Source organism: Leucoraja erinacea, chromosome 3 (assembly GCF_028641065.1).
Source record: "Leucoraja erinacea ecotype New England chromosome 3, Leri_hhj_1, whole genome shotgun sequence".
NCBI classification, from domain to species: Eukaryota; Metazoa; Chordata; class Chondrichthyes; order Rajiformes; family Rajidae; genus Leucoraja; species Leucoraja erinaceus.
Window position 1 is genome coordinate 24,230,298 of NC_073379.1, and position 15,686 is coordinate 24,245,983.

Consider the following 15,686-nt stretch of genomic DNA (forward strand, 5'->3'; position numbering starts at 1 on the left):
GGGGGGGGGGGGAGGGCAACAGGTGGATTGGGGGGCGGGGGGTCAGGGGAGTCAGAGGCATCACAACGGGAACCTGTCAGCCACGCCTGCGCAGTTAGGGGCCATGGGTGAGGGGTGGAATATTGTATTGGGGGAATGGGTTGCGTTGGGGGAAACGGGTGAGTGATGGAATATTGCGTTGTGGAATGGGTTGCATTGGGGGACCAGGCCTCCCGTATGACTGGGACCCAATGGGTCCCAGTTAGTCTATTACCTCTATCAGCACAAAAGAGTACCCTATATATGTTTGTACTAGATAGGCCTGTTGCCTTACAATGCCAGAGACTCGGGTTCGATCCCGACCTCGGGTGTTGTTCATGCGGAGTTTGCATGTTCTACTTGTGACCACGTGGGTTTCTTCCGGTTGCTCTGGTTTCCTCCCACATTCCACAGACATGTGGGTTTGTAGGTTATTTGGTCTCGGTAAATTGCCCCCAGTGTGTAGGGAGTATTTGAGAAAGTGGGATAACATAAAACATAACGATGTATTTTGCTATCTCACTTTCAATTTCAAGGTTAATGCTCTCTCACCACTGAGTTGGAAATGCAAACATTACTGAGTGCGACATTAATGAATGTATATTCCAAGAACATCTGAAGAGCCTTTGCATAGTTTTATATACATTTTTTATGCTGAGTAAAGTTTATTTTAAGAAATAAAAGAACAGTTTATAAAGACACTGGGGCTCTATAAAACGACCAGGATGATATTGGTGCAATCACCCTATCTATTCCCCTTATGGGTTTTATACACTTCTGCAAGATCACCTATCATCCTCCTGCACTCCAAGGAATGAAGCCCAAGCTTACCAACGTCTCCCTATAAGTGTAAGAAGGAACTGCAGATGCTGGTTTAAACCGAAGATAGACATAAAAAGCTGGAGTAACTCAGCGGGTCAGACAGCATCTCTGGAGAAAAGGAATAGGTGAAATTTTGGGTCTGAAGAAAGGCCTCGACCCGAAACATCACCTTATCCTTTTCTCCAGAGATGCTGTCTGATCCGCTGAGTTACTCCAGTATTTTGTCTCCCCTTATAGGTCCCAAGAACGTAAGCTGTAAAAAGATATTTACGGTTTATCCTCTTTTTGCAGGTACTTTCGTAGCTCCTTGATCCTTTTTTCCATCTGCTGTTTCACTTTGTTATCATCTGGTTTCATCCTGCTTTCCTCTTTCGTCTGCAGGTGCTTTAGTATGCTATTAGCAAATTCCTCAACCAGTGATATATTGAAGCTGAAATTAAAGATGCAGGCTAGTCTGTGAGCAATTTTGGGCACCATATCTGAGGAAAGATGTGCTGACTGTGGAGAGGGTCCAGAGGAGGTTTACAAGAATGATCCTAGGAATGAGTAGGTTAACCTAAGCTGAGCGTTTGTTGGCACTGGGCCTGTATTCGCTGGAGTTTAGTAGAATGAGAGGATCCTCATTGAACCATACAGAATAATGAAAGGCTTGGATAGAATGGATGTGGAGAGGATGATCCACTGGTGGGAGAGTTAAGACTGGAGGTCATAGCCTCAAAATTAAAGGACGTTCTTTTAGGAAAGAGATGAGGAGAAATCTCTTTAGTCAGAGGGTGGTGAATCTGTGGAATTCTTTGCCACAGAAGGCTGTGGAGGCCAAGTCAGTGGATATTTTTAAGGCAGAGATCGATAGATTCTTAGGTATTCAAAAGTGCTGGAGAAACTCAGCCGGTGCGGCAGCATCTATGGAGCAAAGGAAATAGGCAACGTTTCGGGCCGAGGCGTCAGAATAAGGGTTTCGGCCCGAAACGTTGCCTATTTCCTTCGCTCCATAGATGCTGCCGCACCCGCTGAGTTTCTCCAGCACTTTTGTCTACCTTCGATTTTCCAGCAGTTCCTTCTTAAAAAAATCGATAGATTCTTGATTAGTACAGGTGTCAGAGGTAATGGGGAGAAGGCAGGAAAAGAGATTAGGAGCGAAATAGATCAGCCATGATTAAATGACAGAGTAGACTTGGTGGGCTGAATGGCCTAATTCTTCTCCTAATCCTTATGACCTTAAGACAATGTGCTTGTGGGTAATGATGGGGAAATAGAACAGAGTTTATTTGGACGTGGATAGGGAAAAGTTCAGAGGGATGTGGGCCAAACACGAGCAAATGGGACTAATATAGATGGGGTATCGTAGTCGACGTGGACAAGTTGGGCTGAAGGGCATGTTTCACCACTCAATGACTCTATGCCTTGCATTCTTTAGCATTTATCAGGCAACTGAACCATCCTCTCATAGAAACATAGAAAAATAGGTGGAGTAGGCCATTCGGCCCTTCGAGCCAGCAATGCCATTCAACATGATCATGGCTAATCATCTAAAATCTGTCCCCATTCCTGCTTTTTTTCCATATCCCTTGATTCCTTTAGCACTAAGATCTAAACCTAACTCTCTTGAATACATCCAGTGAATTGGCCTCCACTGCCTTCAGCGGCAGAGAATTGCACAGATTCATAACTCTCTGGGTGAAGAAGTTTTTCCTCATCTCAGTCCTAAATGGCCTACCTCTTATTCTTAAACTATGACCCCTGGTTCTGCATTCCTCCAACATCCGGAATTATTTCCCTGCATCTAGCCTGTCAAATCCTTTAAGAATGTTATGTTTTATCAGCTAGAGAGCAGTCCTGACCTCCCACCATTAGAGACCTTCAAACTAATTAATTAATCAGTCCTTTATCTTGCACTAGCCATCATACCCTTTATCCTGTATCTGTATACCCTAGATGGCTTGATTGCAATTATGTATAGTTTATTCACTGACTGGATAGCATGCAATAAAAAGCTTTTCACTGTACCTCGGTACACGTGACAATAATAAACTAAACTAAACAAATCTTTCACTACCTTATGATAACCATGCAGCCAGTGAAATATCCAACATCATAGTATGAGAATAATACCAATCAATTTTCACGGATTGTGACTTGAGTGATAAACCATGTAGAACTCTTAGGGCACACATCTTACGGATATTCTGAAGGACAGATAACAACTCAGGAGTGGCTCAGTAGCACTGCAGGCAGAACTGCTGCCTCGCAGTGCCAGAAACCGGTGTTTGAATCTGATCTCGGATGTTGACTATGTGAAGTTTGCAAGTTCTCCCTGTGGCCGCGTGGGTTTCCTCCTTTTTTCCTCCCACATCGTGAAGACGTGCAGGTTTGTAGATTAATTGGCCCTCTGTTAATTGCACCCAGTGTGTAGGGAGTGGATGCAAAAATGGGAGAACATATAACGAGTGTGAACGGGTGACCGATGGGGTTGGCATGGACTCGGTGGGCCGAAGGGCCTGTATCTCTACACTAAACTTACTATCTCATTGGAGAACTGCATGTACTCCGATTGGATGTTAGAATTTGTTTTGTTACATTTCTGAATCAAAGCATCCAGTCAAAGTAGAGTTTGACTCGAACAATATTGTGGGGACGTGAAGAAATTCAAGATTCATGAAATTCAAGATGGCGGCCGCAAGGAACAAAGATCCAGTAAGTGCTACTCACATGAAAAAAATAGCTGGAAGACCGTTCCGCTTTTGAAGAGATTCCACCAGAAGTGGGTAGTTACTTGAGTGAGCTTTCCCAAAATTCCCTTCAACCTCTGGTTCCAACATCATCAGCACATCCTTGACCTGGGAAAATTCAGGACCAATGTCAGTTTAGTTTATTATCATGTGTACCAAGGTATAGTGAAAAGCTTTTGTTGCGTGCTATCCAGTCAGCGGAAAGATAATATGTACATAATCACAATTGAGCCATTTACATTGTATAGATACGTGATAAGGGAATAACGTTTAGTGCAAGGTAAAGTCATTAAAGTCCAATCAAAGATGGTCCGAGGGTCACCAATGAGTTAGGTAGTAATTCAGGACTGCTCTCTAGTTGGTGGGAAGAAACTGTCCCTGAATCTAGAGGTGCGCGTTTTCACACTTCTTTATAGAACCACACCTTAAGAAAGATAGAGCATAAGATAGATGTTAGGCCACCAAAGTGGAAGGAAGTGGAAGCAGTAATAAGGTGTGCAAAAGCTTCTTCGGCGCTAGGACCGAATGGAGTATCTTACCGGGTACATAAAAATTCACCTGATGTTCTTTGATTCTTGTGGAGGCTCTTGTGAATAGTTTGGGAGAAGCAGGTCATACCAAGGGTTTAGCATAGAGCAGGGGGAATTTTCATTCCCAAGGAGAAAGAGTGTTCAGAGTTAAGTCAATTTAGGCCTATATGTCTCCTAAATGTGGAAGGCAAGATTTTCTTTAGCATAATAGCACAGAGGCTGGCAAGTTGTTTATAGAGAAAGGTTAATGGATACCACAGTGCAGAAAGCAGGTACACCAGGTTTTGAAGGTTGCTTAGAACACATTTGCGTAACATGGCACCAGATTCAGACAGCCAAGCTCGAGAAGAGATTTGCATGTTATGTTTTTGGACCTGGCAAGTGTGTTTGGATCTGTGCCACATAGTCTTATTTAGAGTGCTTTTGATTACTTTAGAGTTCCAGGATCAATAGTAAATTTAGTGAAAGCATATTTCCAAGATGTCCGGATGTGTTTTAGTACACAGATTTTACGACAGCATGGAAGACACTAGAGATGGGCATTATGGGCATTAAAAACAGTTTCTTCCCCTCAGCAATAAGAACACTCAATTCCCTCCAATAACAATCAATACTAAGGACTTTTGATGTATACAGTGTCTTGTCTATGGTCTTTGTCTGTTCTTTTGCACTATGTATTGTTGGTGAGATTTGTGATTTGTGATGTGGTATGGATGCACTTTATTACTGTGATCTGTGTTGTTATTAGTGTTAATGTGACTAAAGCAGTGTACCATCATGTACCGAACCCAAATACCACCAACCCTGGTCGTGTGGCAAATAAAGATTCTATCTATCTATCTATCTATCTATGGCAGAGTGTAGTATTTACAATGGAGATGGAGCAAGTGATTAGAGCATCACGGTGGGTCGTCGGCGGCAGAGAGATGGCAGGACGGACTGCGCCTCCCTCCAATCAGGGCCTATATGGATGATATGACCCTGGTGACTACAACAGTTGCTTGTACAAGGTTGTTAGAGAAGTTAAGTGAAAATCTTAAATGGGCTACATTGAAGATCTAGCCTAGTAAGTCACGGCAAGAGGAAAGTTGGTAGAGAAAAGGTTCTGTGTAGATGAAGAACAAATCCCGTCTATAATAGAGAAGCCAGTTAAAAGCTTGGGTAGGTGGTATAACAGTGAGTTGGATGACACTGAACAGGTTCAGCAATTTAGAAAGGATGTTCCTGGTGGGTTAGAAAGGATAGAGAAGTCTGGGCTTCCAGGCAAGTTGAAGTTGTGGTGTTTGCAGTTTGGGCTATTCATAGGTTGATGTGGCCATTGACAGTATATAAGGTGCCAATTTCTAAGGTGGAAAGCTTAGAGAGATTAGTTAGTTCACATATTAGGAAATGGTTAGGAGTTCCATGGAGTCTTAGTCCCGTGGCTTTATATGGGAAAGGTATTCTCCATTTACCATTGTCCAGCCTAACAGGGGTTTAAAGCCCGTCCCACTTAAGTGTCCTTGGCACGCTAATTACGCGACCTCGTCGTCGCGTTGAGGCGCGACGGTCCCGTGAAGGTCGCACGCGTCATCATGCGCCCGCACAGCCGTCTGGAGCGCGTGACGTCATTTGAAGATGGACACAAAATGTAGGAGTAACTCAGCGGGACCGGCAGCATCTCTGGAAAGAAGCAATGGGTGATGTTTCGGGTCGAGACCCTTCTTCAGTCTGAAAGAAGGGCCTTGACCCGAAATGTCATCCATTCCTTCTCTCCAGAGATGCTGCCAGTCCCGCTGAGTTACTCCTGCATTTTGTGTCTATCTTCAATGTTCCTGGCCCCGCTCTGGGAGTAGAGGGGGCGGACCAGATCCGCAACGGCCGTGAGCCCCAGGTTGAGTTTGGCGATTGTTTGCCTGCTTCTGCTGCTGTTGGAGGCGAGACGTCGCGTCGCGCCAGGGTCTTGGGCCTGTCCCACTTTGGCCGTCAGTTACGCGACAGGCCGGTGGCCCTCGAAGAGTTAATTTGGTACAAAATCCCAGAGCGCCGCGTGATTACTGCGCACAACTCCATACCCCTCCGCGCTTCTCAGTGGGACCGGCCCCACACGATGCCCATGCGCCTCAACACGACGACGAGGTCGCGTAATTTGCGTGCCAAGGACACGTAAGTGGGACAGGGCCTTTAGTGTGCTCAGGTGAGGTTAGAATTGCAATTATCAGGGAGTAAAGAACACCTTAGTTAGTAATCTGGTGCCATGTGTAACTTGAGGGAAGGAGTGGAACTCAAAGCAGGCAGTAGTTTCCTTATAAGGGCTATTTATGATGTCCTGCCATCACCGCAGAACCTCAAACAATGGGTAAGTGGGGACTCGGCGTGTCACTTGTGTTCAGAGGTGGCAACGTTGAGGCATATTTTGTCAGGATGTAAGACAAATCTTTATCAGGGTCAGTATACTTGTGGCATAACATGGTTCCAGATGAGTCCATCATTAAACTCGTAGCGCCACAAATATCAACCTTCACAACCGCAAACATGGCCAGGAACTCTGTCTGGACCAGTTGCTTTTGGGTTTATCTTCAAGAAGGCTGATCTAACCTCTGCAACAGCCACCCTGGGTAGAGGTGCACTGGAGTCTGAAAGGCCAGATGTCACCGCCATATTGGCCTTCTGCTCGAAGCGAGCATAGCAAGCATCCAGTTCATCGGATAAGGCCACACTATCACTAATGATGTTGCCTGACCTTGCTTTGCAGCCAGTTATCCTATTCAGACCTTGCCACATTCTCCGTGTGTCAGAGTGATTATATAGGGCCGCATGCTTCCAGACAATACGTGCCGACAATACGGTATTTCTCTCAGCATCCTTGATGGCTTTGCAAAGATCACAGCGGGTCTCCTTGTACCGCTTCTGGATCGTTTGACTTGTTTGCAGCGGACCTGGCCTTACCCTGTGAATGTACCTCGCGGTTCATTCATGGTTTCTGGTTGGGGAACACTCGGATTTACTTCATCTGCACACAGTCACCCCCGCACTTGCTGATGAAGTCAGTCACGGCGGTGGCATACTCATTCTGGTTAGCTGCAGAATCCCTGCTTATGGACCAGTCCCTGACTCAAATCTGTTGTGTAAGATGTCATCTGCCTGTTCAGCTTTTCACAACTCTCTGTACCGGATCCTCCTGCTTCAATGTTTGTTTGTGGGCAGGGAGCAGAAGCACATTTAGGTGATCAGATTCTTCAAAATGTGTTAGAGGGATAGAGCGGTAGGCATTTTTTATTGATGTGTAGCATCATTTCATTGACCGCTGCCCAGATCCCACAATCAGCAAGATCCAAGGATCATCCACCTACACTTCACGCTGCCTCGGCATGGCCGCCAGCAAAATCAATGATGTGTCAAACCCCGATCACTCCCTCTTCTCCCCTCTCCCATCAGGCAAGAGGTATAGGAGTGTGAAAATACATACCTCCAGATTCAGGGACAGTTTCTTCTCAGCTGTTATCAGGCAACTGAACCAATCTCATTGGAGATCCTCGGACTAACTTTAATGAAACTTTACTGGACTTTATCTTACACTAGCATTATTCCCTTTCTCCTGTATCTGTACACTGTGGACAGCATGATTGTAATTATGTGCAGTCTTCTCATTGACTGGATTGACCTCGGGTGCTGTTTGTACAGAGTTTGTACATTTTCCCTGCAATCACGTGGGTTTCCGCCAGGAACTCAAGTTTCCTCCCATGTTCCAAAGACGTAGGTTAATTGGTAGGATAGGTAGGATAACATGGAACTAGTATGTGGGTGATCAATGGTCGGTAGGCCGTAGGACCTGCTTCAGCGATGTATCTTAAAACGAAACTAAACTCTGCTTGTAGCTAATATGCCCTAATCCAGGCATCATTCTTGGAAAAAGGTTCTGAACGTCCATCTTATCTATACCTCCAATAATTTATCGGATTTTTGCATGAAAAGAGTCGCCACTCAAAGGAGAATTCTGAATAAGCATTGTTCTTTAAAAAGAAGGCTGGGAGACAACTGATTATTGAACGTGTGCTTTAATCAATTTAATGTACTGAGTTTTAGTAAAAAGAACTGGTTTAAAAATAAAAGGTGAATACTGAACTATGTGCCATAAGGTATATATGTGACAAATCCACTCCTGCATTATGGACGAACCAGAGATCACCAAATTCTGAAACTTACTAGCATAAGAAATGGTCGAGGAAGGGCAGATGACCACCGGAGGGAGAAAGGAATGGGATGTGAGAAAGGGTCTGAAGGAGCATAAACACAGCCTTTTGCATCAAAAGCTTGATATGTTTTTACACTGAGATACAAGGAACTGCAGATGCTGGTTTACAAAAAAAAACCCCAAAGTGCTGGAGTAACTCAGCGGATCAGGCAGCATCACGAGGCCATGGATAGGCAATGTTTCAGTTCAGCACCCTCTGTCAATGAAATTCCCTCACCTGTGCTAATGTGTGGCTTGCTAGGCTTGGTCTTGCCCCCACCTCTCTTCCAACCATCTACTAAAATCAATGAATGAGGGTCCCGACTGTAGACAACACCTATCCATGTTCCTCAGGGATGCCTGCCTGACCCGCTCAGTTACTCCAGCACTTTGTGGGTTTTTGTTGTTGTACAACAGCATCTGCAGTTCCTTATGTCTCCAAAGTTTATTTTCTTATGCTTTTATACATTGTACGACAGTCAAACACCTACCTCATATCTCCACCCCTTTTCAATCCACTCGGTAAGTTCCTTCTTCAGTTCAGCCTCATATTCTCTCACATCGGACTTCTTGATAACAATTTTGTTTTTAAAAGACTTGTATTCCTCTGGTTCCAACTCCTGCAGGGAAACGGAGATGTAAGGAACAGCAGATGGTTAACAAAAAAAAGACACAAATTGCTGAAGTAACCCAACAGGTTGGACAGCATCTCTGCAGAACATGGATAGGCATCATCGTGAGTCGGAAGGTCTGAGGAAGGGTCCCAAACCGAAACGTCACCTATCCACATTCTCAAGAGATGCTGCCTGACCCATTGATTTATTCCAGCACTTTATGTTCCTTTTTCAAAAAATTAACGATTCAGAATAAAAAACATTTTCACAACAAAAACTGTGCAAAAATTCATCATACATTCTCCATGTCTGTAAATTCAATAGTGTCACATTCAGTAGAGTTTGCAGTAATCTTATAAAAAAAATATTCTTGTCCTTCATGTGGTCTCCCTGGGGTGCTATCCATTCCCTTGTTTTGGGGATGCCCCACGGGACTCTGCCCTTCAATGTCCAGCAGCGCAAAGGACTCAAAACTGTGGTCCTCCCCCAGAGCCTTGGCGTTGGCTGGATCGAGCTTCAGTGCGTCCCTCATCAGGTATTCCTGCAGTCTGCAGCGGGCCAGTCGGCAACATTCCCTGACGGACAACTCGCTCCGCTGGGAGGTCAACAACATTCGGGTAGACAAAAGAGCGTCTTTCACCGAGTTCATGACCTTCCAGCGACACAATGTCCATCTCTGAATGTGTCCTTGGGAACAGTCCATAAATCAGAGTCCTCTGTTGTGGAGCTGTTTGGACCCTTGCATCATTCTTCAGACCTTCTTTGCAAATCTACAATCTACATCTCCTCTCTATAGCAGCCGTCCCGAGGGCAGCGTGCATCTGTTGAGACCCTTCTTCAGATTGAATGCGGTGAGGGGGTGGAGGGGTTCGGAAGCTGGAAGAGGTGAGGATGAGACAAAGTCCAGTGATTGATAGGGGGAGAAACAAGGAAATGCAGATGCCGGTTTACAAAATAAGTGTTGGAATAAACTCAGCAAGTCAGGCAACATCTCTGGGGAACATGGAATAGGTGACGTTTGGGTCCGGACCTTTCTTTGGTCTCAGTGGGTGGATGCAGGTGAGATGGGCTTTGGGAAGGCAGATAATAATAATAATAATAATAATAATAATAATAATAATAATAATAATAATAATAAATTTTATTTATGGGTGCCTTTCAAGAGTCTCAAGGACACCTTACAAAAATTTAGCAGGTAGAGGAAAAACATGTAAGGGGAATGAAATAAATAGTAGAGACATGACTAGTACACAAAGTAAAGACAGAATTCAATTCAAAACACAATACGAGGCAATTAATGCACAGATGAAAAGGGAGGGAGACGTGGGGCTAAGGATAGGCAGAGGTGAAGATATGGGTCTTGAGGTGGGACTGGAAGATGGTGAGGGACACGAATTGCGGATCAGTTGGGGGAGGGAGTTCCAGAGCCTGGGAGCTGCCCTGGAGAAGGCTCTGTCCCCAAAACTGCGGAGGTTGGACGTGGATGGAGAGGAGACTGGCTGATGTGGATCTGAGGGACCGTGAGAGTTGGTAGGGGAGAGGAGGTCAGTGAGATATGGGGGGGGGGGGGGGGGGCAGGGGGGGGGGGGGGCAGATGGTGGAGGGCTTTGTAGGTGAGGACCAGGATTTTGTAGGTGATCCGGTGGGAGATGGGATGCCAATGAAGGTTGGACGCAGGCCAGAAATGAAGAGACAGAAGAGTCAGGGAACATCCCTGGGGAACATGGATAGGAGAACCTTATTTGAGTCTGAGGAAGGGTTCCAACCTGAATCATCCCCTTCCATATTCTCCAGGGATGCTGCCTGACCCGCTGAATTACTCCAGCGCCTGGGTGTTTTTACGAAAAGACAAAAGGTGTCAGGTAAGGATGGACGAGGAGTGAGTTGTGAAGCCTAATGAAGGAATATAGGTGAAAGGGGATTGAGGGAGGGTGGAGGGGTAAAATGGGTGTGTGGTGCGGCATAGGAAAGAGGGGGGTAAAACCGCCAAGGTGGTGGAGTTGACACCCTGTAGGTGTATACGGACTGACTTTGTGTTCCATATCTGAGAAGGGGTGTGTTGTTGTTGGAGAAGGTCCAGAGGTGGTTCTGAGAATGATCCCGGGGATGATTGGGTTAGCTTAAGACGATCATTAGTTCGCTTTGGGCCTGTACTCGCTGCAGTTGAGAAACAAGACGAGGGATGAAATCTATTGCTTAGTTGAAAGGTCGAGATAGGGTGAATGAGGAGGGGATGTTTCCAGCTGCGGGAGCATCTAGGCACAGAGGGAGCAGTCTCAGAATAAAACAACATACCTTTAGAAAGGAGATGAGGAGGAATTTCTTTAGCCACACTATAATGAATCTGTGGAATTCATTATCCTTTGTGGAGGCCAAGACATTGGGTATTTTTCAAGCAGAAATTGATAGTTTCTAGATTCTAGATAAGGGCATCAAAAGTAACAGGGTGAAGGCAGGAGAATGGGGTTGGGAGGGAAAGATAGATCAGCCATTATCGAAAGGCAGAGCAGACCTGATGAGCCGAATGGCCTAATTCTGCTCCTATGTCTTATGAACTTATAGAAACATAGAAAATAGGTGCAGGAGTACGCCATTTGGCCATTCAAGCCAGCACCGCCATTCAATATGATCATGGGTGAACATCCAAAAACAGTAACCTGTTCCTGCTTTCTCCCCTTATCGCTTGATTCCATTAGCCCTGAGAGCTCAATCTAACTCTCCCTTATGAACCTGTGTGTCAGAAGCCCCTGTGGCGGGCACTTCCACATTTCACCTACCTGCATCCTGGGCCAGCCCCGCATAACATTTGACATCGTGTCGTAGAGTCTGAGACATTCAGCTGGAGACAGTGCTAGGTCAGACGGGATGCCGTACTTTACAATCTGCAAGACAAAAGCACATCGTTGTAAATGCCCTTTAATGAACTTCAGACCATCTTTACAGGAACCCCTGCTGCTCTCCACCGCCTAGTGGAGCTGGTCCTTACCCTTAATAACTATTCATTTAAATCCTCCCATTTCCTCCAAATACAAGGCGTAGCTATGGGCATGCACATGGGCCCCAGCTATGCCTGCCACTTTGTAGGATACATCGAACAATCCTTGTTCGAGACGTACCGTGGCCCTATCCCCGAACTCTACCTCCGCTACATCGACGACTGCATTGGTGCTACCTCCTGCACCCACTCGCAACTCACTGATTTCATCTATTTCACCACTAACTTCGGAGGGATATGGTCCAAATGCAGGCAGGTGGGACTAGTGTAGATGGGGCATGTTGGTTGGCGTGGGCAAGTTGGGCTGGAGGACCTGTTTCCATGCAGTATGACTCTATGACAGAGTGCTAAGATAATACTGTATCTGGTATTTTTCCAAAGCTATTGCTACTCACGTGATCCACTGTTAAGGCAGCACAGGGATGATAGGGCACAAATTTGTATTCACCACCTTCAAAGTCACACACAAACTTTTCCAAGTCATTGTACCGTTCCCCGTAAATGACTGCAAGCAACAGGAAATACCATTAGCACAATGTGCAGCCATTAATGGCATAATGATTAAACAATGAGTGATGTGGCAGTGTGTGAACAGAGCTTCAGGACTGATCGATAGGCCAAAAAGGCACAAAAGTGCTGGAGTAACTCAGCGAGTCAGGCAGCATCTCTGGAGAACATGGATAGTTGATGGTTCAGGACCCTTTTCATCCCAGCATTTGTAAACCAGCATCTGCAGTTCCTTGTTTCGCCATTTGAGGGCACTGCCACTGACAATATGGCTAGACAACTTTATGATTGAAAACAAACAAGATAACGTTTGATAAAAACAGGCCCTTCGGCCCACCTAGTCTACACCGACCATCAATCATCTGTTTATTTGTCATATATGCAACTGCACATTGAAATCCTTTTTACATATATTACACATGCGGGCGCCGCCATTTTTGGCACCATTATTCAAAGTCCAATGTGCGGTCAGCCCGGGCACTTGACGTACTTGGACGGCACGGTGGAGCAGTGGTAGAGTTGCTGCCTTACAGTGCTTGCAGCGTCAAAGACCTGGGCTCGATTCCGACTACGGATGCTAACTACATGGAGTTTGTACGTTCAACCCCGTGACCGCGTAGGTTTTCTCCGAGATCTTCGGTTTCCTCCCACACTTCAAAGACAAACAGGTATATAGGTGGCGCAGAGTAGCGCCCGAGACCCAGGTTTGATCCTGACCTCAGGTGCAAGGCATGTTCTCCATCTCCCTGTCACCATGGCTGTGGGTTTTTATTGTCACGTGTACCGAGGTATAGTGAAAAGCTTGTTTGCATGCTATCCAGTCAAAGAAAAGATAACACATGACTACAATCAAGCGGTCCACAGTGCACGGACCCAGTATAAGGGGTACAATATGTAGTGCAATGATATAACAATAAAGTCTGATAATGTCTGATTAAAGATAGTTCTAAGTTCTCCACTGAGGTAAATTGTTCAGGACCACACTCTAGCGGGTGAAAGGATCGTTCAGTTGCCTGGAGGGGTGCGTTTTCACACTTCTATACCTCCTGTCCAATGGCAGAGAGGAGAAGAGGGAATGACCGGGGTGAGTGGTCTAATAAAAACATTTCAAAGTTACTTGGACAGCGTGCTTCTCACAAAAGGAAAAGGAAAATTTGCAGAGAGACAGATCTACTAACATTGAAAAACAGACATAAAACAAGTGCTGGAAACAGCAGGTTATGCATCATTTATGAGGAGAGAAAATTAGCTAATGTTTCAAATACTAATTTTACACTAATCCCCTTATTTGATTCTCCCCACATTCCCATCAACTGTTCCCATATTCTATTATTCACCAACTTGGATAGGTAAGATTTAAGAGGCCTGATACGGGCAAATGAGATTACCATGGTCAGCACGGACGTTGGGCCGAAGGGCCTGTTTCCGTGCTGTATGTCTCTATGCCTCTGACTCTAAATGACTCATCTTTGCAGTGGGTACGATTAATTTACGTCCTTTGGTACATAACAAAACCACAGCTTCCTGTTTCAAAATACTTTCAAGTTCAATAATGAAAACAATAAATGGTTTCACATCAAAAATAAATGGTTTCACATTGTACAGAGTGAGACCACATCTGGAGTATTGTGTGCAGTTTTGGTCCCCTAATTTGAGGAAGGTCATTCTTGCTATTGAGGGAGTGCAGCGTAGGTTTACAAGGTTAATTCCCGGGATGGCGGGACTGTCGTATGCTGAGAGCATGGAGCAGCTGGGCTTGTACACTCTGGAGTTTAGAAGGATGAGAGGGTATCTCATTGAAACATATAAGATTGTTAAGGGCTTGGACACGCTAGAGGCAGGAAACATGTTCCCAATGTTGGGGGAGTCCAGAACCAGGGGCCACAGATTAAGAATAAGGAGTAAGCCATTTAGAACAGAGACGAGGAAACACTTTTTCTCACAGAGAGTTGTGAGTCCGTGGAATTATCTGCCTCAGAGGGTGGTGGAGGCAGGTTCTCTGGATGCTTTCAAGAGAGGCTATTAAAAATAGCAGCCAGGGGATATGGGGAGAAGGCAGGAATGGGGTACTGATTGGGGAAGATCAGCATGATCACATTGAATGGCGGTGCTGGCTCGAAGGGGCAAATGGCCTTCTCCTGCACCTATTGTCTATTGAAGAGGTAAAAAAAAGTTCCTTTATTCGAGTCACTAATAAATGCAACAGGGAATTCAAAAGTAGCCCAGAGAGTAATGAGAATGTGGATCCTGTTGCTACTGGGATTGGCGGAAGAAAGTAGAGTCCTAGAGACCTAGTCATGCAGCAAGGAAACAGGCCCTTCAGCCCAACTCTTCCATGCCAGCCAATATGCCCCGTCCAAGCAAGTTCCATTTAGTTTTAGTTTAGAGATACAGCACAATAACAGGGACTTTAGCTGAACACCAATTCATCCGTACGCACTAGTTCTACATTATTCCATTTTGTTTAGTTTAGAGATAAATCCCGGAAACATGTCCTTCGGCCCACCGAGTCCATGCCGACCATCGATCACCTATGCACACAGGTTCTATGTTATCCCACTGTCTCATCCACTACCTTCACACGAGGAGGCAATTTACAGGTGGCCAATCATCCTACAAACATATACGTCTTTGGGATGTGGGTGGAAACCATGCGGTCACAGGGAGAATGTGCAAACTCCACACAGACAGCACCTGGGGTCAGGATCGAATCAGGGTCTCTGACCTGGCGAGGCAGCGGCTCTACCGGTTGTGCTACTGTGTCTGCACCTGACTCGTGTCCCTCTAGATGTTTCACGTTCTCCCTGTGACCACGAGGGTTTCCTCCGGGTTTGCAGGTTAATTTGCCTCTGTAAATTGTCCCTAGTGTGTAGGGAGTGGTTTCAAAAGTGGGATAACATAGGACTAATGTGAATAGCTGACCATAAGACATAGGAGCAGAAATGAGGCCATTCAGGCCATTTAGTCTGATTCGCTATTCGATCACGGCTGATCTATTTTTCCCTCTTAGCCCTACTCTCCTGTCTTCTCCCAATTACCTTTGTCGCCCTTGGTAAATGCCCAGCGTGGACACAGTGGGCCGAAAGGCCTGTTTCAATGCTCTAATGTATCTTTTAATCAATTAATTCATTATTTTATAAGAACATAGGAAAATAAGTAGGAAGGAACTGCAGATGCTGGTTTAAACCAAAGATAGACACAAAAAATTGGAGTAACTCAACGGGACAGGCAGAGCAGGAATGGGCTACTATTCTCTTC

The 15,686-nt window shown here is 45.4% G+C and overlaps 1 protein-coding gene across 3 annotated transcripts in view; it reads right to left on the minus strand.

The window, feature by feature from the left end:
- The window catches only part of LOC129695394 (probable ATP-dependent RNA helicase DDX60), a 139,440-nt gene that overhangs the window by 47,523 nt on the left and 76,231 nt on the right, over window positions 1-15,686 (minus strand). For all 3 annotated transcript variants that reach the window (XR_008723153.1, XM_055632303.1, XM_055632302.1), the window contains exons 21-25: window positions 12,317-12,426; window positions 11,704-11,808; window positions 8,804-8,932; window positions 3,550-3,677; window positions 1,112-1,270 (exon numbers count right to left, since the gene is read on the minus strand). Coding sequence is in view for 2 of the 3 variants with exons in the window: in XM_055632303.1 (XP_055488278.1) it covers window positions 1,112-1,270; window positions 3,550-3,677; window positions 8,804-8,932; window positions 11,704-11,808; window positions 12,317-12,426 (631 nt within the window). In the remaining variant the exon portion in view is untranslated. The remainder of the gene's footprint in view (window positions 1-1,111; window positions 1,271-3,549; window positions 3,678-8,803; window positions 8,933-11,703; window positions 11,809-12,316; window positions 12,427-15,686) is intronic.